Below are 22,403 nucleotides of genomic sequence, written 5' to 3'. Positions count from 1 at the left end.
TCTCTAGTCAAAACTCACCCTTTTATGGGTTAATTTTATGAGGGGTTTAGCTATCTTGGAGAAGTTCTTGATGAATCTCCGATAGTAACCCGCAAGACCCAAGAACTGGCGTATCTATGTCGGTGTCCTTGGTGCTTTCTAGTTCTCTACTTCCTTTATCTTGGATGGGTCCACATGTATTCCTTCTTTGCTGACTACATGTCCTAGGAATTCTACCTTCCGTAACCAGAACTCGCACTTTGAGAACTTTGCGTAAAGTTTCTCTTTATGTAGTAATTCTAGTATTTTCTCCTCCTCACTTCGTGAGTATATCAATATATCATCGATGAATACGATCACGAATTTGTCTAGGAATGGTATACATATGCGATTCATGAGGTCCATGAATATTGTTGGAGCATTGGTCAATCTGAATGGCATTACTACAAACTCGTAGTGGCCATATCGTGTTCTGAATGCCGTTTTCGGGACATCTTCTTCCTGAACTCTAAGTTGGTGGTTCCCCGATCTCAATTCAATCTTTGAGAAGTAGTTGGATCCCTGTAATTGATCTAACAGATCATCGATTCTGGGAAGCGGGTATCGGTTCTTGACGGTCAGCTTGTTCAATTCCTGATAGTCAATACACATTCTAAAGGATCCATCTTTCTTCTTCACGAATAAGACTGGCGCTCCCCAGGATGATAAGCTTGGTCTAATGAATCCCTTATCTAATAATTCGTGTAGTTGAATAGACAATTCTTGCATTTATGCTGGAGCCAATCTGTACGGAGACTTTGCTACGGGGGTTGCTTCTGGGATTAAGTCGATTCTGAACTCGACTTGTCGTACATGTGGTAACCTCAGGAGGTCTTCTGGAAACACATCATGAAAGTCATGTACTTCTGGTATGTCCTTGATTTCCTTCACCTCTTTCTTCTGGTCCACTATGTGTGCTAGAAATGCATAATACTTCTTGTGCAAGTACTTATGCCCCTTGATGCACGAGATGATTCGGAGGCCCTTGTTTTGTTTGTCATTGTATACCACGAGGGTTATGTTGTTTGGTAGGTTGAGTCGGACGACTTTCTCGTGACACATGATGTTGGGGCGCTGAGTGGTTAGCAAATCCATGCCGACTATTACGTCAAAGCTCCCAATAGTCATAAGCATGAGATTGATTTGGAAGGCGTGGTCATTTAGTGTTAGGGTGCAGTTTAGGTAAATTTCTTTAGTGTTTTTGGATTTCCCGTTAGCCATCTCTACAGTATAGATTTCCTTAAGTGCTTGTGGGTTCTGATTTAGTAGTTGTTTGAACTTATGACTAACAAAGCTTTTCTCGGCACCGCTATCGAAAAGTATGTAAGCATAGGAGTTATTGATAGGGAACGTACCAGTTACAGCGGTGGGCTCCTGTATTGCTTCTCTTGTTCCCATGGTCAACGCCCTGCATTGTCCTTCTCCACCTAGATTCTTTGTTTTTGGGCATTCCTTCTTGAAGTGTCATGCCTCTCCACATCCATAGCAAGAGCAGGTTGCTCTTGAGTTGGAAGTTTGGTTGGCCACTTGGGTTGAGGCTCTACAGAACTTGGTAGTGTGTCCATTTTGTCTGAAATTGGAGCAATACATCTCCCTACAGGCGCCGGTACGGTGATAGGGACACTTGTCACATTTTGGGAGGTCCCCATAGTATTGCTTCGTTTGGTTGGTGGATGCAGGTGTGATAGCTGCGACAACTGCCACTCTCCCTTTTTCTTCTGGGGACCCTGTTAGGGTCTTTCCTTCTTTTTATCCCAGAATTCCCTCTTGCTATCTCTCCCTTTGGGAGGGTCGGCTTTTTAAACCATGGTTCCCTGGCGGATGCCTTGGTCCGTCAACTGATGAGCGATGCGCTTTGCGCTATCAAAGGTGGTTGGTCAAGAAAAAATGACCATCCCTTGAATTTGTGGGCTAAGACCCCATATGTATCTCTCTATCTTTTTGTACTCAGGAGTAACCATTCCTGGGCACAAGACAACCAAATTATTGAAGCGGTTGATGTAAGCCGCTATCTCAAAATCCTTCATGGTGAGATTCCAGAGTTCTTGTTCTAAACCTTGCATCTCACTTCTCGGACAGTATTACTCTATCATCATGGCTTTCGACTCTTCCCAACTCATGGCGTTCGTAGTAGTGAGACCCATAGTCTTTACATGGCCATTCCACCATGACAGTGCGGAATCCATGAATGTGTAGGCAGCGAATTTCACCTTGCACTCGTTCGTGCAGGAGCTGATCTCAAACATTGATTCAATCTTCTCGAACCAGTGTGTTAGTTCGATCACTCCCCCGTTGCCATGTAAGTTTTTGGGTTTACAGTTGGAAAAGTCATTGTATAAGCAAATCCGGGAGTTTCCCCGACTATCACTGTGAGAGCTGTGGTTATTGTGTCCTGATCCTTCATGCATTTCGGTATTAAAGTTTGCTACGGCAGTCGCCACCCCTTGTGCAATCATTTCTTCTATTGGAGTCGTGTCCATGGATGTCGGGGTTGGAGTTGGTGTTGGTGTTGGTCCCATATGGACTCTTGAGCTTCATCTGAGTGGCATGATCTCAATTGGCTAACCTATCTATCAAATGCCAAAATGCGTACAAGGTGTCCAACCATCTCTCTCATCTCACGAATAGCTTGTTCTACCCTTTGCTCCATGGTTGTTTCCCTAGTCTCAGCTGCTAGGGCTTGTCACTCCAAGGCGGCTACCCTCTCTTCTAATGAGTGTATGTGGGTCGTAGTGTCCACCTGCTCACCCATGAGTGTATTTGTGCCACCCCATCATGGAGGCGCATCCTGAAAAGAGGGAGGTGGAAGGGGCTCATCTATGCCCCTGATAGGATAAGGCTTGTCAATGATCCCTCTGATGACTATCTCCTCGCCTGACTCCTCCTTTGAATCCTTTTCTGGATCCTCCTCGATCCATCCGTTGGCTGCCATGGCGGGGTAGTAGGGGTCTCTATGGTGAAATCCTGCCATGACTAAGAACAAAGGGTGCGTAAGGGTGTATTCTATGTAACTCTTAGTAACTAGTTGGTGCAACTAAGTTGTTAGTGTAGATATTTGACGAGGTTGTGAAGTATCGATATGTAGATCACTTAAGTTTACCTAGTTGTCCCGTATGCCCATGCCTAGTTACATGTTGGTCAAACCTTGGTCAAGTGTATTTGGTCAAGCTACACTCCCCCATGATTTGACAACATGTTATACTAGGTCTAGCCATAGTGTTCAACTTAAACTTTGATGTTCTTAATTTGTTTCATTGTGACACTGACTTTGTTTGTATATGTATACTTTTATATAATAATAATTAATATATTTTAATATATAATTTTATGATAGAATTTTTTTTTATTATTTTTTTTAGCCAGAGGTATTTTTTCCTGTATCTATAGTTGTATTTCTTACATGGAAGAATATACTTAGTTCGTTATAGACAATTGCTTCGATACCAATCTGTCACACCCCCAAACCGGATGGCGGAAACGTCCAGGGGTGGAACGATGATCACAGTATCACAATAATTGTATACACTGAAACACAAGTACATAAACAAGCATCATAACATATAATTATATCAGACATGACCCAAATGTTACTTAGTATCAAAATACAATACAAGGTTTGCATGTTATCAAATAAAGTAGTTCTCGTAATGATATTTGGTGTCTTGCCTTCAAAAGTATCTCCACTGACCTGCACTTAATTGTTTCTAGAGATTACATGTCGTTTTAAAAGTCAACATAAAGTTAGTGACTTCATAAGAGTTCAGTTGTAGAAAAATCCGATATTTTTCCTTGTGTAAAAATCGTATCCTTGTAAAATGTTTTGTATTTGTACGTCTTCAGCGTAAAAGAAGAATGTATGTGTGTGGTATGTATCCAAAAGCATTTATAAAATAAAATTTCCCATAACTTCTAAATTTATAAAAAGTGTGACTTGTCATGTGATTTTTATTATCCAAAAATCGAGTGTATAAGTAAATAACAATACTTATAAATGTAGTATATAAGTAAATAAGCATACTTATAAATGTTGTATATAAGTAAATAACCATACTTATAAATGTTTTGTATAAGTAAATAACCATACTTATAAATGTAGTATATAAGTAAATAACCATACTTATAAATGTAGTGTATAAGTAAATAACCTTACTTATAAATTGTCACACCCCCAAACCAGACGGCGGAAACGTCCGTGGGTGGAGGACTTCATTTGTAGTATCACAACACATGCATCATAGTAATCAAAGTACAAACAACCATTGTATTTAGAAAGTATAAGTATTTACATGTGTTCAATCTTTGTATATTGAAACCAAAATAGTTATACAAAAGAAGATATGACTCAAAATAGCTCCATCTTCTAAAAAAGCTCAGGGAGTACCTGTGTATCATTTCCCTGAGAATACAAGTAACTTGAAAAGAGAGTATCAACATAAAGTTGAGTGAGTGCATAAGTGTTTATGTTTAAAAGGGCGTCTTTGTATCTTGCATATGTAAATTGTTCCAGAAAATCCTATATTTTCTGTTGTATATGAAAAGTAGTTTTATTAACATAAAACCGTTATCTTTGTATCAATGTTTTGTATTTGTATTCCTTTATGAAAAACTTGTAACTGAGAGTGTACCTGGCTTCACCAGCTGTTATTAAAAACTGTATTGAACCATTGTAGTTTGTATTCTGTAAACTGGTACTTTGAAGGTGTACTTACGTTTAGTTGATTATACACTAACGTATTGTTAATATCTTTTTAATGAGTTATTATAACCATACTATGACAGGATGGCCTGAAATAAACGCTTTGTGGGCGTTTAAATTGTTGATAACAATTGCCACTCATTGGTGTGTATGCCTAACTGTAGCTAGCAGCCTGAGTGCGGGGTTGTCAATCCCGATATAGATCTACACATAACTTGTTTCGATCCCCGGCTGGAGATTCTGCTTATAATGTCATGACTTTACCTTGGTTAGTCTAAAAAAGAATTAAACAACCTGAATTGAATGTCTCATAAAAAGCATATAAACGTTACATGTATATTAGTTATGAAAACCCAATCATTCTGAAATAAATGATTGACAGTATGTTCTTGAATTAGTATTCCGAACATGTATTTGACAAGTGTAAACCCTTGATTTGTTCTGAATCAAAACCCTTGTTTCTTGTAAAACAGTGTATTCTAGTATACTTGAATCATGAATTATTGTTCTATGTATCATAAATTATACCTATTATAATTTATATGTACTTTCTGAATCGGTATTTAACTATGTTTGCATGTAATCCCTTGCTCAACATGTTACAAAGGTATTTGAATTGATGAAATAACTATTATATTTATATACATATACAATTTAATATATAAGTAAAATTTAAACGATACTCGGACAAATAACCGGTACTATAAGCCCACATCCAAACAAGGAAAATGACCCAGAATGAGTTATCAGTCCTAAGCCTTTTAAATCTTATTTATATACATATATATATATACATATATATATATATATATATATATATATATATATATATATATATATACAAATATGAATTTTGGGGAAAAATATAAGTTTATAAAAGAGTTTAATGTTTTGAGTATATTTGATGATTTAATGTCGTTTTATCATGATTTAAAATCATGATTTAATAACACAAAGTTCTTGTGTTATGCTTGTATTCCTCCCCCTTAAAACAGTAGAAATTATGAAAATACGGGGGTATGAACTCACTTGATAGGTGGTGATTCGGACAGCGTTTCGTTTCCCGGAAAGGAGTTTATTTGACGAAAAACTGGCTCAAATCGGGCAGAGTTTCGACTGGAGAGAGGTTAACTTCTCGGGAATCTTGGGGCTTCAAGGCTTGGTTAGGGTTTGAAATAGGATATCGGGGCTTTGGGGATTGTTAATATGCTTGTGGGGGTAGAAATTATGAAGAAAGGTGAATTTTGGGGTGAAATATGTGAATTTGTCGGAAGCCCTCGCATGCCTTATATAGGCCGGAGCCTCGGATCTTCGATTGCTCATAACTTCTTCGTTATAACTCGGATTTTAGTGTTCTTTATGTTTTTGAAAACCTTGTTACAATCTCTACCACTTGGTTCATCCCAATCGAGATTGTTTAATAATTTATTTTTGAGGGTCAATTATGTAAATATGCATAATATGCTAAAATTTCTCTTTATTATTTTAAAAAGAACTACAAATTGACCTACATTATTACATAGGTTTGAAATAACGGTTTGTTACATAAATGTAGTGTATAAGTAAATAACCATACTTAAAATGTAGTGTTTGTTCCCATAAAATCCAATATTTCCTTTAAAATGAGTTGTAGTCTTAAAATCCCTAAGACCAAAATGTAAAAGTATTTCTATACTTAAAGTAGTATTACGTAGTTTTAGTCTTATATAAAACCATTTGAACGCATGTTACCCCGTAAACTAAATCTATCGTTGATTTCCCATGTGAGTTATTACAACCATGCTAAAACCGAAGTTGGCCTGCTGCGACGTTCTTCAGGCGTCAGAATGTTAGACATTTGTCACCCCAAACTTTCCAGTCTAGCTGTAGCTAGCAGCTTAGGTGCGGGATTTTCAGTCCCATATAGATCTATACATAAGTATCACGCTCTCTTACCGAGATTCTGGTTATAATTCAGTACTTTAGTGTTTACTCTGGTAGGTACGGTGAAGACTTTGTCTCACATAATTGTTTCAACAAGTTTACGTTTTGGTGTAATGAAAACCCTTGTATGTGTAAATATCACTTTGCCATAGTATTAATATAGTGTGTAATAGTATTACCCAATGGATAGTTGTATTATCCAAAGGGGTAATGGTTTTATCCAATGTGTAAACACAAAGTTTTAGTCTTTCAAAACTAGACTTTTGGTAAAAATGTTAGTTTGTGTTTATCCAATGTGTAATAATATTAACCAATGGATAAAGATATTATCTACTATACAATAGCTCCAATATGAGAAACTTGTGCATATGAAAGAATAAGACTTGTGTGCTTTCTTTGAAAACATGAATATATGTATATATCTTCATAAAAGAACATAAACAAGCATGTAATAGTATTACCCAAAGGTTAAAGGTTTTATCCAACATATATTAGATCTAGGACCTTTGTGTAAAGTTATTGTCTGAAATGTATTTTGTTTGCATAACATGTAGCCTCCCCCGAAAGAGTAAAAGGAGTGAAAACTAGTAGAAAAGGGGGTATGAACTCACCTTTTGTGATTTCCCTAGAAGATGGCAAGAAATGGTGAGAAAGATGAGGTAGGAATCAAGCTTTGGAAGACAACATCTTCTTGATCTTTAAGATCTTGCCTAGGGATTTTTGTTTCAAGAGTGAAAATGAGATAACCAAAAGATGTTGGTAGGGAGAAGATCGAAATTTTAAAAATATGAAGAGAGCTTACCAAAAATCCTTGCTAAACACTTGCCAAAAAGATTTGATAAACTAGAGAGTTCTTGGAGAGTTTAGAGAGTATAAAAGTGAATGTTGTAAAATGAAAGGTGGAGAGGGGAGGTAGTGGCCGAGTTTTATAGGAGAAGATGATGGTGCCTTTTGATTAAAATAATCAAGGTAAGGTTCCTTGATTATTAAAATGAAGTATGGTGTTTTGAATTAAAAATTCATGGTAAGGCTTTTTCATTAAAATAATGAAGCATGGTCTTGTGAATACATAATTCAAGGCATGGCCTTTTTGATTTTTTTTATAAGAATATCATGATTATGTTGGGATATGGTGGATTATGTAGGAAAAAAAGAGACATAATTTGTCTTCTTATAGTTTTTATAAAAATCTAGCCCCTTTTTATAAAAGTTTGTCATTTTTATAAAAGTGTTGTGGCATTTGAGAAATTGGTAAGGTTTAATAACTAATAAAAATATTGTTATTTAATATTATTAACAATAATATTAATACTTTATGATTAAATTGTTTTCCTCAAATTCGTTGTATAAAATGTGAAGTTAAACGTGATCACTTCCGTTTTCTTGATGTATGATGTTTCTCTGGTGATTAACCGGAGTATCAAGCTAAATACTAGATGTATATGGCTTTGTGAACACGTAAACCTCGTGTCATGAATATTACCCAATACCCGACAATATTTGTGTGTTTAATCGAATCGCTACTTTACCGTAGTTTATTGTTCGCAATTAAAGCGTTTATTCGATAATTTATTCAAAATAGTGCATGTAGTATTATAATATTCAATAATACATTAGGGATGTTACGAAAATCACATTTCGTCTTTTTGACCTAATATACGCACAATTGACTTTTGTTGACCCTTGTTGACTTTTGTTGAACAAAATTTGACGGATGTCACATGTCATATTTTAATAATAATAAGTGGTTCTTAAAAATCTTCTATAATTTATCAATAATAATAATAAGTGGTTTTAAAGTTAATGAACAATAATTATAAATAATAATAACATCAAATTGTAAATTGCATAATGTTACCTAAAAATGAATTGTATTTAAATAAACATCGTGGTTGAAAATAAAAGATGCTCGGATAAAATAAATTAAATTAATCAATCATAATAATTGTTAAAAATTACCCTAAATCAAGACTTATATATATTTTTATTTATGCGTAAGCAGCAAGTATAGGCTACTGAATAATATTGTACAAAATAGTTGAGATTTTATATATAAAATTCGTTTATAAATTATTTTATCAAAGTTAATGTCAATAACAAAACCATTTTTAACATATATTTTTCAATATTTTAAAAACATTTTTTAACTTTCGCAACACCTATCTTAATCCATATTCATTTGAAACTCTCAAACTCTTTGTATTATCCTACTTAAATGATTATTTAATTGAAATTTTTTCATATATAAGAAACACTTCCTTATCTTCTCTTTTCATTTTGCTTCTCTTTTCTTTTTATTTTCGTTATCGTGAGTGCATTAGAATGACGAAGTTTCAAATACGTTTTCTTTCTTTCTTCCATTTTTTTTCCTTAGATTTTCTTAAAATTCCATAAGAAGTTTGTAATATACAAGAACCAATCCAAAAGTTTTTGGTATCTAGAGAGGGTGATGAATTGTCTCAAATTTTTATGTTTAGAGCAAAACAAAAAGTGTTGTCAAATGTGATGTGTTATATGGTGTGTTTGTGAAAGAAAAAAATAATATAGAAACGGCGATGTATTTTTAGGTGAAGGCTGTATATTTAGAGCTAAATGAAAAGTGTTAGTGCATTTTGATGTTTTTAAAATGTGTTTAAACAAGAATTGTGTTTTGATGAGTGCATTTTGATGTTTTTAAAGAGTGTTTAAACAAGAATTATGTTTTGATGAGTTCTCTTCTCATTTGAATTTTATTTTAATTGCGTAATTCTTTTATTCTTATATTTTTAAGAATTGTACATTGAAAATTTTCCACTTCATAGCATTCAACTTCCAAACTTTTATTACAAAATGGTTTTTCAAGGAATTTATATTTCGATGATTGTGCTATTGTAATTTAAGACAACTAAATGTGATTAATTTTATTGATTATATATTGGGGTTGAAAATTATTTACTACTAATTCTAAACGTATGACAGTTATTATTTCCAAAATTGTAGGGCCTTAATTTTGTATATATGACATGTTTCGAACATCTTTTTGTAATTTAATACATATAAATGTGAATAATTTTATTAGGTAGTGATGGAATTGTTGTCTTAAATATATAACTTTGTATTACATATTTTTTTTTGGGACAGCATATAATTTTGTATTACATATTTAATTAAGATGTGTGTAAAGCAAAAACAGCATACGCTCACATAAATAAATACACACAAAATAACAGTGCATATAATTTTGTTAGTAATAATTGATTTGAAGGCTTTTGTTATAATATTTGGTTTGGACATTAGATGATTAGATTATTCATTTAATTTACTAAACACATTTTAAATATTTTAATGTTATTTAGTTAAGTCTCATAAGTATCAATTAAGTATCATGATTGAAAAAACCTTTTTAGCTAGAATAATAAAATAGAACTTCAATGCAATTAAATAATTTTCATTACATCAATGTGGTTAAAGATATATATTTTAATTAATCTTACCAATATGCTATTAAGTAATCACCATTTATATAATAAATTAGACCCTTATAGAGATAGTTTTATATAAATAATACACATAAAAGATTAGACATACATAATTATTTTTTGAGTAGAAGGTTTAGATGTTATTGGTACAATATTTAGTCTACACATTAAATGATCATATCATTCTTTTAATTGACCAAACACATTTTCACTCCTATTTAACTAATTATCATAAGTATCAATATAAATAAAAAAATCTCTATTTAGTTGTAGTTGTTTAATTTTAAATAACATGTATTGCTACTTTAATGGTTTTAGTATTAGTAAAAAGACTATTTTGTAAATAGTTAAAAGTTATAAGTTGTAATTGTTTTATGATGGATCTAAAAAGGCCACAAAGACGCACAATGGAAGAAACTAGAACATTAACCTCATAAAGCAAACATAGATCCATGTTCAACCAATCAATTGCAACTTAAACTTATAGAGAAGGAAACTAGAATACATACCTTTTGTAGTCTTTGAAACCTTCACATATCGTGATCGAATGATGAGAGGTAAGAGCCCAACATAGAGATCCTCTTTCGTAGCCGTACCCAAGGAACAAACCTGCAACATCTGACTTCACCCCATGGATGAACACCTTGGATGCCATATACCAAAAACCGCATCTAAAGCCTACACACCGCTTAGAACTCCTTACGCATCGTGGTGGAGGCTGAGGGTTAGGGTTTCGATATTGTGATGGAACTGTCAATTTCTAGGGTTTTTTCTAGAGAGAAATTGATTAATGAATTCAACCTAAGATCCCTCTATTTATAGGGAATGATTTAAACTCTTAAAGGATAATTATATGGTCATATAATAATTATCCTTATCAAACCAGGTCCCTATAATTTTCTTGTGTCATTAGTTGGTTATTTTTGTCATTGCGTGTAACCCAAAAGGACCTTACTATTAATAGTAATATTACTCATTGTTGTGACTGTGAGCACTATCTTCCAATAGTAATGTTAAATGTAAAACCTAAATTATAATCCTAAATTAACTAAAATAATTCCTAAATTTTTTTTACATAATCAACTATATAATTTCATTTCTGCACAACACGTGGGCATCCGCTAGTATACTATAAATGAAGCCATTTTTTCTTACACCATATGCATTTGAACCCTATAACCTTTCAAATTCAACATAATATATTAATTTATTAATTTAAAAATATGTTACTAAATGTTAAATATTTTCATATTATTGGTAGAGTTTTTGAACAATAAATATAATATACTTAGTTTGTTATGGTTTAAAAGTTTTATAAGTTTTACAAGCTTTAAAAGCTTTAAGTATATTATTATAATATTAATGATAGAATTTTTGAATTATAAATATAATATATTTAATTTGTTTTTAAATGTTTTAAATAATAAATGTAAATTGGAATTTTAATTTAATTAAAAAAAGTATCTAAAAACTATTTTTATATTATTTAAATAAATGTTTTTTAAATACAAATATCAATATTTGAAACCTACATAATCTTTTATATTCTTTAAATTAATGATATTTACTAATGACTTTTTGTATTCCTCTCTTTTATACAAATATCAAACGTATGTTTTTTGGTTTCTATATGAGTATTTGAAATGAGAGGTAAAAACTAAAATACCAAGAACCTCTATTATTAGGGTAAGTGTTAGGTGCAATTTGTGCACCTTTTTGCACACCTTTTAGTCCCTTTTCATGCATCTATTTAGCATAATTGTTCTTCCTTTTTCTTGCATTTCATCATATTCATGTTAGTTTCTAGAACAACCTTATTTGCACACTTTCATGTTCTTTTCAGGTAAATCGGAGGTTAGAACGCGCTTTGGGAGGTGCCGGAAAGCATTGGTGAAGATTTCGGGATGATCGGACGAAGAACGGAAAAGTTGGAAAAATCAAGTTTGGATTCGAAGTCAGAGGGGTACACGAGGCGTGTTGGATTTACACTGAAAAGTGAGCACGGGGCGTGTTTGACCAAGAAGAAGCTGTTGACCATGCTGAACACAGGCCGTGTCAGTTTAGTGCAAATCAACACGGGCTGTGTTGACTGCTGAACACGACCCGTGTCTGTTTAGCCTGCTTTAACATGGGTCGTGTTCGACCCAAAAACTACCTTTTGACAGTTTTTCCTATTTTTCATATCACGGGAATTGGGTCATTTTTACACACACAACATAGCAGAGCATATTGTGAGAAGGGATTTCGAAGGTTTTTGCAAGGGTTTGATTAGTAATCATCTGGAAACATTATTTCTAGTATTTCTAAGTTGTAATTGCACATTATTTCCATCTTCTAAACTTGTGATCTTGTTCTAGCCATGTGTGGCTAGAACCCTAGTTTCTCCAATTTCATGTTTTGACTTCTTGGTAGTGACTTCAATCATATGACATGATGTTTGTTCTTAATTTCTATCTAGTGAATTTGATTTAGCTTTAATCGAATGTTTGATTCTAATTGTGATTCTTATTGGCCATTTGAATTAGGGTTAGGTCATTCAAGTTATCTCTTTTACAAAATCCGTAATTGTTTTGTGAAATTGAGCAAGTAACAAGCATTAAATTGATCTCTATTGAATGAATTTAGTGTAAATCTTATTCATACACTTTTACACTCCCGAGCTTGTGAGGAGTATTGAGTGTTGTTGGGAACATTCACATAAAGCTTCATGCAATCTTTTAATCTAATTCTAAGAGCTTGTTTAGATTAGGTTAGTAAGGTTAGGGTTAATCAAAGACCTTGTTTTGTTTAATTAATGTGGTGAATGGGAAGTGTTAGAGCTTGTTAACACTTTCAAGTACCAACTTAAATAGAACTGAACAAATATTGTGTCATCTTTGAATCACATTGCTAAGTTGTCATACATGAAGTTGGAGTCCTTACAAAATCTGAATTTAATTCACTCATTTAGCTGATTACTTGTGTTTTTAATTTGTTTGTTTAATCATTGCATTCAAAACCCCCCCTCTTTAATATTTTGTGAACAAATACCTTGCGCAAAGAGGTATTAGACTGATTGTCCCGTGTCTCTGTGGATCGACCCTACTTGCCTTGTACTACCTTTTAGTGCAATATAGTGGGATTCTTTTGGAGTATATTGTACCCCTATTATTTCTTGGGTTTGACACGCCTAACAAATTGGCGCCGTTGTCGGGGACACGGTGTTACTAATTGTTTATTCCTAGATCTTTCCGTACAGGTACACCATTGCCAATTGACTCGGAGATAGAGAAGACTGGAAAAAAGTTAAGGAAGCAAGCCAAGCTTCGTAAGAGGCGACCGGGTTCCGGGACTTCTTCATCTTCTAACCCTCCAGTAATCAACATTTGGGAGGACATACCCCTCTCAAGTGTGTCCACATCCAAAACAGAAAGCCTATCACTCTCATCTCAACCATCCTCACCCAAAAATACCACTCCACCATCTTCACCTACTTATATATTCCAAACACTACACCCACAGAAACTTCAACCACTACTCACACCATGGGAGATAACCATGGGGGGAATCCACCTCCAAACCCACCACCCGAACAAACTCTCCGTCAATGGTCGAGGCAAGAGGTTACTCAACAACCTCTTTGCATCACATATCCGGCAGCCACCAACCTAGAACTGAAATCCGGGCTCATCCACCTACTCCCAACCTTTAGAGGCCTGGAAAATGAAGATCCTCACAAGTTTCTAACCGAATTCCATGTTGTGTGTGTGGGCATGAAACCACACAATGTCACGGAGGATCAAATCAAGCTTAGGGCATTCCCCTTCGCAGTGCAAGATGCAGCCAAAGACTGACTTTATGACCTCCCACCGGGGACGGTAACTACTTGGGTAGATCTTGCGAGGTTATTTTTGGATAAATACTTCCCAGAGATGAAAGCTTCAGCCCTACGGAGGGAAATCATTGGAATTAAGCAACATAAGAGAGAAGCTTTTCACACATATTGGGAAAGGTTCAAGAAACTTTGTGCCCGTTGTCCCAAGCACGGAATTACCGAGTACCAACTCCTCCAATATTTCATTGAAGGAATGACTCCAATGGAAAGAAGGCTTCTTAATGCTTCAAGTGGCGGATCTTTACCCGACAAGACTCCAACCGAAATCCGCAACCTAATTAAGAACATGGCTGAAGATTCTAAACATTCAAGCCATGATGAAGAATGGTACACGGATGCACCCCGAGGTGTAAAAGAGGTCCAAACTCCTCAAATTGAAGCTCAATTGTCCGAGCTTACGAAAGTGGTTATGATGCTAGCCAAAGACAAATGTGTGCAGCCCACACCCCGCCCGTGCGGTATTTGCACTCAAGTGGGACACCCAACCGATATGTGCCCACAACTTCAAGACGAGGATTATGCGGAAGCAAATGTGTTAGGAGGATATTCCGGGTCAAACCAAAGGGGATTTGAGCACTCACGAAATGACCAAAGATGGAACAACAATCAAGGTTGGGGAGGAAATCAACATGGAAATTATCAACCAAATCAATCACATCAATACCAATAAATACCACCATTTCCACAAAATCAACAAAGACCACCTTTTCAACCTCAAAATTTCCAGCCAAGGCATCCACCACAACCACCTCCACAAGCGGGTTCATCAAGCATGTCACTAGAAGATATTGTCAAGAGCCTTGCCACTAGCACTCAAAGCTTCCAACAAGAAACGAAAGCAAGCATAAAAAGCTTTGAGCAATAAGTTTCACAACTTGCTCAGTCCGTGAGTAAGATGGAATCACAAGGCAAGCTACTATCTCAAACCGAGAAGAACCCGAAACACAACGCATGTGCCATTACCTTAAGAGGTGGGAAAAGCTATGAAGGTCCAAAGATGTCGGATGAAGAAGAGGAAGAGAAAGAGATTGCGGTGGAAGAAGCTGCCAAAGAAGAGTAAAGGAAAATTACTTCAAAGTCAAAGAAACCAATAGAGACCGAAGTGAAAGTCACGCCAGCTCCATTTCCTTCAAGGATAACAAGTACAAAGAGAGAATGGGAAGATGACGAAATCATGGCAATGTTCCGAAAGGTTGAAATCAATATCCCCCTTTTAGATGCTATTACACTGATTCCTAGATAAGCTAAGTTTCTTAAGGAATTTTTCACATCTAAGAAAAAGCTTAAAGGAAATCAAACTGTTAAAGTTGGGGAAAACATTTCAGCCGTGTTACAAAAACGGCTACCAAAAAAATGCAAGGATCCGGGTGTTTTCACGGTTCCTTGTAAAATGGGTAACCTTTTTGTACCACGCGCCATGCTAGACCTTGGAGCATCAATTAATGTCTTACCCTATTCAAGCTATAAGACAATGGGAATTGGACCTTTATCAAAAACCGGAGTTATCATTCAACTTGACGACCGGTCTTTGGTACACCCAAAAGGTGTATTGGAGGATGTGTTAGTGCAAGTCAATGAACTTGTATTTCCTGCTGACTTTTATGTTTTGGATATGGGTGATAACAATATCCCACAATCGAGCTCCATCCTTTTGGGGAGACCCTTCATGAGTACCGCAAAAACAAAAATAGACGTAGCAAATGGTACTTTGTCTATGAAGTTCGATGGTGAGGTGATTAACTTTAATATCTTTGAAGCTATGCGTTATCCTAGTGATATTCATTCTTTAAACTTCATAGATGTTATTGATTCATTACTAATGATTGTTTCGAGTTGTCAAGCCAAGATGTGCTAACCACCATCTTGAACAAGCATTTTGATGAGACAGGGATCAAGAATCTGGTTGATAAGTACATTTTGGAGGATGAGTTGATTGAAGCAATCAAGTCCTTGGAAAAAGCACAACCTATGAGAGTTGAACCACCCCGCATGAAGCTTAAAAATCCCAATCCGAAACTCCTTCCATCCATAGTACACCCACTGAGTCTTGATTTGAAGACTTTTCCTGACCATCTCAAGTATGCCTATCTTGGAGAGGAAGAGACATTACCGGTGATAATTTCAACCAAGCTAGCAAAAGAAGAAGAAAAAGAGTTGGTTGGAATTTTGAAAAAGTACAAGGAGGCTATTGGTTGGACCATTGCGGACATAAAGGGGTTGAGTCCATCATTATGCATGCATAAAATATTGATGGAAGAAGACTTTAAGCCAACCCGTGAACCCCAAAGGAGATTGAATCCACCTATGATGGAGGTGGTTAAAAAAGAGATCATGAAGCTCTTGAATGCAGGTGTAATCTACCCCATTTCTGATAGTAAGTGGGTAAGTCCCGTGCAAGTTGTCCCAAAAAAAGCCGGAGTCACCGTTGTCAAAAACTCCGAAGGCGAATTGGTACCCACCCGTGTGCAAAACGGGTGGAGGGTTTGTATCGATTATAGGAAGTTGAATGCTTCCACCCGCAAAAACCACTTCCCTTTCCATTCATCGATCACATGTTAGAACGATTGGCCGGGAAATCTCACTATTGCTGCCTTGATGGTTTTTCTGGTTTTCACCAAATTCCGGTTCCCCGGAAGACCAAGAGAAAACCACATTCACATGTCCCTTCGGCACCTTTGTGTATAGACGCATGCCCTTCGGCTTGTGCAATGCACCCACGACCTTCCAAAGATGTATGGTGAGTATATTTTAGGAATATGTCGAAAATATCATAGAGGTTTTCATGGACGATTTTACTGTTTATGGAAATTCTTTAAATGAATGTTTGCAAAATCTCACCAAAATCTTACAAAGGTGCATTGACACGAACGTAGTCCTTAATTATGAAAAATGTCATTTTATGGTTGACAAGGGCTTGATACTTGGACATGTGGTGTCACAAAAAGGTTTAGAAGTTGACAAGGCCAAAATTGATGTTATTAAGAGCTTACCATACCCGGCAAATGTTCGGGAAGTGCGTTGTTTTCTTGGCCATGCAGGTTTCTATCGGCAGTTTATAAAGGATTTTTCCAAGATCACGGTGCCGATGTGTCAACTTCTACAAAAGGAGGCCGATTTTGAGTTTCGTGATGCATGTAAAAGTGCATTTGATCGTTTGAAGGATTTGTTGATCGTTTGAAGGATTTGTTGACATCCGCCCCCATCATCCAACCGCCAAATTGGGATCTCCCATTCGAGATCATGTGCGATGCTAGCAATACCGCGGTTGGGGCAGTTTTGGGACAAAAGGTGGACCGAGCTCACCATGTCATCTACTATGCATCCAAGACTTTGGATAATGCACAAGCCAACTACACGACTACTAAAAAGGAGTTGCTAGCCATTGTCTTCGCATTAGAGAAGTTCCGACAGTACCTCCTTGGGACCAAAGTGATTATCTATTCGAACCATGCCGCCTTGAAGCACTTACTACTCAAGAAAGATTCAAAGCCGAGGTTAATACGGTGGATGTTGCTGCTGCAAGAGTTCGATATAGAAATCAAAGATAAAAGTGGGAAAGAAAACTTGGTCGCGGATCATCTCAGCCGTATTGTGCCACCCGAAGACATAACACCAATCCGAGACACATTCCCAGATGAGCATTTATTTGTAGCCAAAGAAGCACCATGGTATGCAGATATCGTCAACTACTTGGTCACGAATCAATTTCCCCTGGATTCCACACGTTGGCAAAAGGATAAAATCAAGAAGGAAGCCAAGTGATACGTATGGGATGAGCCTTACCTTTGGAAGTATTGTGCAGACCAAATGATCCGAAGGTGTGTTGAGCAACAAGAGGTACAATCCATCCTTAATTTTTGGCATTCATATGCTTGTGGAGGTCACTTTGGACCCCAAAGGACAGCTAGAAAAGTCTTAGATAGCGGATTCTTTTGGCCTACCATTTTTCACGATTCTTATGTGTTTTGTGCACATTGTGATAAATGCCAAAGATCCGGGTCCTTAAGCTCTAGGAATCAAATACCCCTTACCCCTATTTTAGTATGCGAGATCTTTGATGTATGGGGTATTGACTTTATAGGACCATTTCCGCCCTCTTTTGGTTGTTCATATATTTTGTTGGCGGTGGACTATGTGTCCAAATGGGTGGAGGCCAAAGCCACCCGTACTAATGATTCAAAAGTTGTGGTGGATATTCTTAAAGCACAGATTTTCTCCCGGTTTGGCACTCCAAAGGCTCTCATAAGTGACCGTGGTACTCACTTTTGCAACCGGATGCTTGAAGCTGTCCTGAAGAAGTATGGGGTGACTCATAAAGTCTCAACAACGTATCACCCCCAAAACTAATGGGCAAGCGGAGGTCTCCAATAGGCAAATCAAAAGCATTTTGGAGAAAACAGTCAATCCAAATCGCAAATACTAGAGCATAAGGCTGGATGATGCCTTATAGGCATACCGTACTGCTTTCAAAGCACCCATTGGTATGTCCCCATATAGGCCGGTATTTGGAAAAGCATGTCATCTCCCGGTTGAGCTCGAGCACAAAGCTTTTTGGGCCATAAAGAAATCTAACTTGAATGAAGATGAGGCAGGACACAAAAGGAAGCTAGACATCCAATAGCTAGAGGAGATCCAAAATGATGCGTATGAAAGTAACATGATCTATAAAGAAAAGACAAAGGCGTATCATGAGAAAATGATCTCCCAGAAGACTTTTGCACAAGGACAAAAAGTGCTTCTTTATCACTCGAGGTTCAAGTTGATTTCAGGGAAATTAAGATCAAGATGGGTTGGTCCTTTCGTAGTCACAAAGGTATTCGACCATGGTGCGGTGGAAATCACAAGCCAACAAACTGGAAAAATATTCAAAGTCAATGGTCATAGATTGAAGCCGTTTTACGAAGGATTCGAGGTGAAGAATAAGGAGATAGAAGTTGTTGGGAACCCCACGTACCAAGACTGAAGCATATTCGGGGGCAAAGTCGAGCCAACGACTTAAAACAAGGGCAGCTTACCGGGAGGCAACCCGGGGGTATTTCTGTCTTTTCTTTAAAAACAATTTCCATTTCTTTGAGTTTTTGATTTTCAATGTTCCAAATGCATTTAAACATGATTTAAAATCACCAAACGGACCTTGGGATGCAAAAACATTTCATTTGAATGAGAGGGAAATTTTTGGGTTCAAAAAGTGGAAGTGACAATCAGAGGGGTACACGGCCCGTGTTCCTTTTGCCTTATAATGAACATGGGTCGTGTTCATCAATGGCAAACAATCCCGCAGTCAGAGGGGTACACGATTCGTGTTCCTCTTGCCTTGTAATGAACACGGGTCATGTTCGCGCATTTCTCAGGAATTTTGACCCCAACACGGGCCGTGTTAATTTGGCCTGTGGGAACACGGGCCGTGTTCGCGCAGCAGATCCTGTGGTTTTTAATGCTAAAAATCGGGGTTTTGCCCCATTCTTCCACACACTCATTCCAAAACAGCCCCTTTCCCCCAAGAAAACCCCAAGGTCCGATTTTCATTAAAAACCCCTTGATTCTTCATGATTTTGGCTTAAATCTTCAAAAAGGTTTGATTTTCATCTTCCCCGCTTCATCTCCTACATCTAATACACCATCTTATTGCATTTTCATGGTGGATTTGGGGGTTTTGACAAACCCTTGGTCCGAAAATTTCTTAAAATTTTGGTGTTTTGTGCTTAATTCTTCATGTAGGCAAGCTTGGGGAAGTTGAAGAAGGTCGTTCTCACCAACAACAACACCTTTCCACTAACGATTCGGTACATTCTTTCCTATTCTTCACTTGTGGAATTTGTGTTCTTAAGGTCAAATTGCATGTATCTGTGGCCATTTTGGACTTGACAATAACTTGGAAATCATTCAAAACTGAGTTTCCCGTGAATTTTTGGTGGCCAAACTTCGGTTGACTTGACCCGTCAACAGTTGACTTTTTGACCCGTTGACCAGTTGACTTTTTGACTTTGCCCCAAATTTTGCATATGGAAGGTGAGAGTTCTAAATGACCTCGGCACACCAAATCGTTGGCCCGCCGTCGTAGGTCCCCATCGCCTCCACCCAGGTCCCCGTCACCCCCACCTTCATCTCCACCCAATCTGGCACATAGTGGTGTGGTTTGTCGTACGTTTCCAGCTTATGAACCAAGATCATGCCTTGTCCCTAGACCAATTCAATGCCATAGTTGGGGCCCCCACAGAACACACCTTTGGCCCCAATGACCTAATCCCAGGATACAGTGATCTTACGTGGTGGACCGACCTTACGCGTCAGCTTCCCTATGTCTCAAGTTCTGCTAAGGCCTCATATCTCATCCACCCTGTGATGAAAGTGGCCCACAGGATTATTGCTTCACTTGTCGTCCCTAGAGAAGAAAGAAGCACCATTAGCGTCCTTGAGCTCAAAATACTCTATGTGATGGCCCACCCGGACGATAATCTCATTCCTCACTATGGCTCATTCCTTTGTAACAAACTCACCCGCATCAGCACATCACGGTCCGACAAAATATCTTGTGGTGGCATTGTCAGTTAATTTGACAAAAGTGCTCCAGTCCGGGCCCCATATCCCGGAACTCACCAACCCCTTCCCGGTGAGACCTACCTTACCACGAGAGTTCTTGAGTCTATGAGAATGTTTCGGGCGGAGGACGGGAACCATAATTGGACCGTGGGTCAAAACCACGATCCAAGGCTCCTCATCACCCCGGAGAACTGGGGCATCCTTGCCCTCAGGCGTCCTAACAACTTCACCGACTGGAAAATCACGCCATATCTCTTCCCCGACTCCTTCTCCGAGGAGGAAGATGAGGAAGGTGGAGAGAGTGACGGGGCGGCACCACAAAACTCTCCTCCCATGGGTGGTGCTAGCTCATCCCATCATGCTAGACACCCATCATATCACCAGCAATATATGGATCAATTCCAATCGATCCATACCCGCCTCGACACTTACCATCAAGATGTCATGAACCTAACCCAAAGTTTTTCCGCCTTCACCACTCAATACGCTCGAGATCAAGAGCGTCAGCGCAAACATGAGTAGGACTTTTGGGCCTGGACCCGAAGTCCCAGCTACTATCCTCCTCCTCCTCCGCAATAGGTTGTCCCGCCCTCTCCAAGCATCGGGGACGATGCTTATCTTTAAGCTTGGGGAGGGTTAAAGTTGTACATTAGGTGCATTTTCATGTTCACATCCATATTCATGCATGCATTTTCAAAAAAAGAAAAAGATTTTACCTTTCTTATTTTCATTTTCCTCGCATTCTGCATTTATAAAACCCAAAAATATATTTTTTTTCTCAAGTTTTTGCATTTCATCATTTTCATGCATCATCATCTTAAATATATATATATATATATATATATATATATATATATATATATATATATATATATATATATATATATTACGAGATGATGATACTCTTTACATACGATGGCTCCATGAAGTGGGAAAACGAGAAATCAAATGAAAAACAAAATACCTAAAGCGACCGGATAATTGCCGGAAGTGTAGAATCAGCTGTCATAACTAGGGGACCCAAACACCATAATTCGAGACCTAGCCTTAGATAATAATAAAAAATGGCATACCGAAAGGTTTTTGTGGGCGGTAATAACAACTTTAGGATGATTTGCTTCTGAATGTTTAAAAAGAATCTTTATCGGCAACTCTGGACCCACAGAACACGGACCTATTTGTTGACACGCGTTACCCTCGCGGTAACAGAGAGCTTAAGTATCAGATCCACACAGTCAAGAAAGAAGAATGCGTACAACTCTCATATCCAGTACCCAAATCAAAAATTTCAAGCACTTAATCGAAGAAACTTTCAGAAATTCAAAAGTTGATTGAAGAATTCAAAGCTCAAAATGAAGATACAAATCCAAGTTCAATCAAAATCAGAAGTCATCTCAAATTCAAATCTGGCGAATGAAGAACTGTGTGATATGATACTTGTGGCTCTCGAAAAAGTGAAAGCATAGGAGCTGGGCCCCTTCGGGTGGGCTCACTGTTTCAGCGAAAGCTGATTCGCCCTGACGGGTTTTTAAGGATACGTCGATTCTAATTCTTGACCATCTAGTCTTAAGGACATGAGATCCCGAACTGTGTTATTTTCGCTCGCAAAAGCTAATTAAGGTATAAAGTTTAAATAAAACTATGGTTGGATTATTGGATTACACCGTTTCGTGGTCTTCCTCACTTTGGGAGTCTGTGATATGTGGAAGGTAGCAGGATGGTCGCCTAGGTATTAATGATTGGAGCCCCATTGATGTAAAGTCTGATCGTATATGTCTATATTTATAAAAATAAAAAGATTACTTGTGTTCTTATTTTTTTCTTTGGTTCATTTTTGTTCCTTAAGTATCTTTTGTACATATGTTTCTTTTTCATGGTCTTCATTGCATGCATT

At 37.2% G+C, this 22,403-nt stretch overlaps 2 protein-coding genes across 2 annotated transcripts; one reads left to right on the top strand and one right to left on the bottom strand.

Moving 5' to 3' along the window:
- Window positions 1–747: 747 nt before the first annotated feature.
- LOC145122425 (uncharacterized) lies at window positions 748–1,416 on the bottom strand. Its single transcript, XM_079058030.1, has one exon. The coding sequence runs from the start codon at window positions 1,414–1,416 to the stop codon at window positions 748–750; it is 669 nt and encodes a 222-aa protein (XP_078914156.1).
- A 14,024-nt stretch (window positions 1,417–15,440) lies between these two features.
- On the top strand, window positions 15,441–17,731 carry LOC145122424 (uncharacterized). Its single transcript, XM_079058029.1, has 3 exons — window positions 15,441–15,701; window positions 15,803–16,450; window positions 17,150–17,731. The coding sequence occupies exons 1-3, from the start codon at window positions 15,441–15,443 to the stop codon at window positions 17,729–17,731; spliced, it is 1,491 nt and encodes a 496-aa protein (XP_078914155.1).
- The last annotated feature ends 4,672 nt before the right edge of the window (window positions 17,732–22,403 follow it).

This window comes from Lactuca virosa, chromosome 6, assembly GCF_052849685.1.
Source record: "Lactuca virosa cultivar CGN04683 chromosome 6, Lactuca_virosa_CGN04683_v6, whole genome shotgun sequence".
NCBI lineage: Eukaryota > Viridiplantae > Streptophyta > Magnoliopsida > Asterales > Asteraceae > Lactuca > Lactuca virosa.
The sequence above is the reverse complement of the archived record's forward strand: the minus strand, read 5'-3'. Positions and strand labels throughout refer to the sequence as shown.

Coding starts and splice junctions, on each gene's coding strand:
- LOC145122425 (XM_079058030.1), bottom strand. CDS start 1,416: ATGGGAACAAGAGAAGCAATACAGGAGCCCACCGCTGTAACTGGTACG.
- LOC145122424 (XM_079058029.1), top strand. CDS start 15,441: ATGGGAATTGGACCTTTATCAAAAACCGGAGTTATCATTCAACTTGAC. Junction 15,702..15,802: donor CTATGAAGTTCGATGGTGAG/GTGATTAACTTT, acceptor GATTGTTTCGAG/TTGTCAAGCCAAGATGTGCT. Junction 16,451..17,149: donor GTGTGCAAAACGGGTGGAGG/GTTTGTATCGAT, acceptor GATCGTTTGAAG/GATTTGTTGACATCCGCCCC.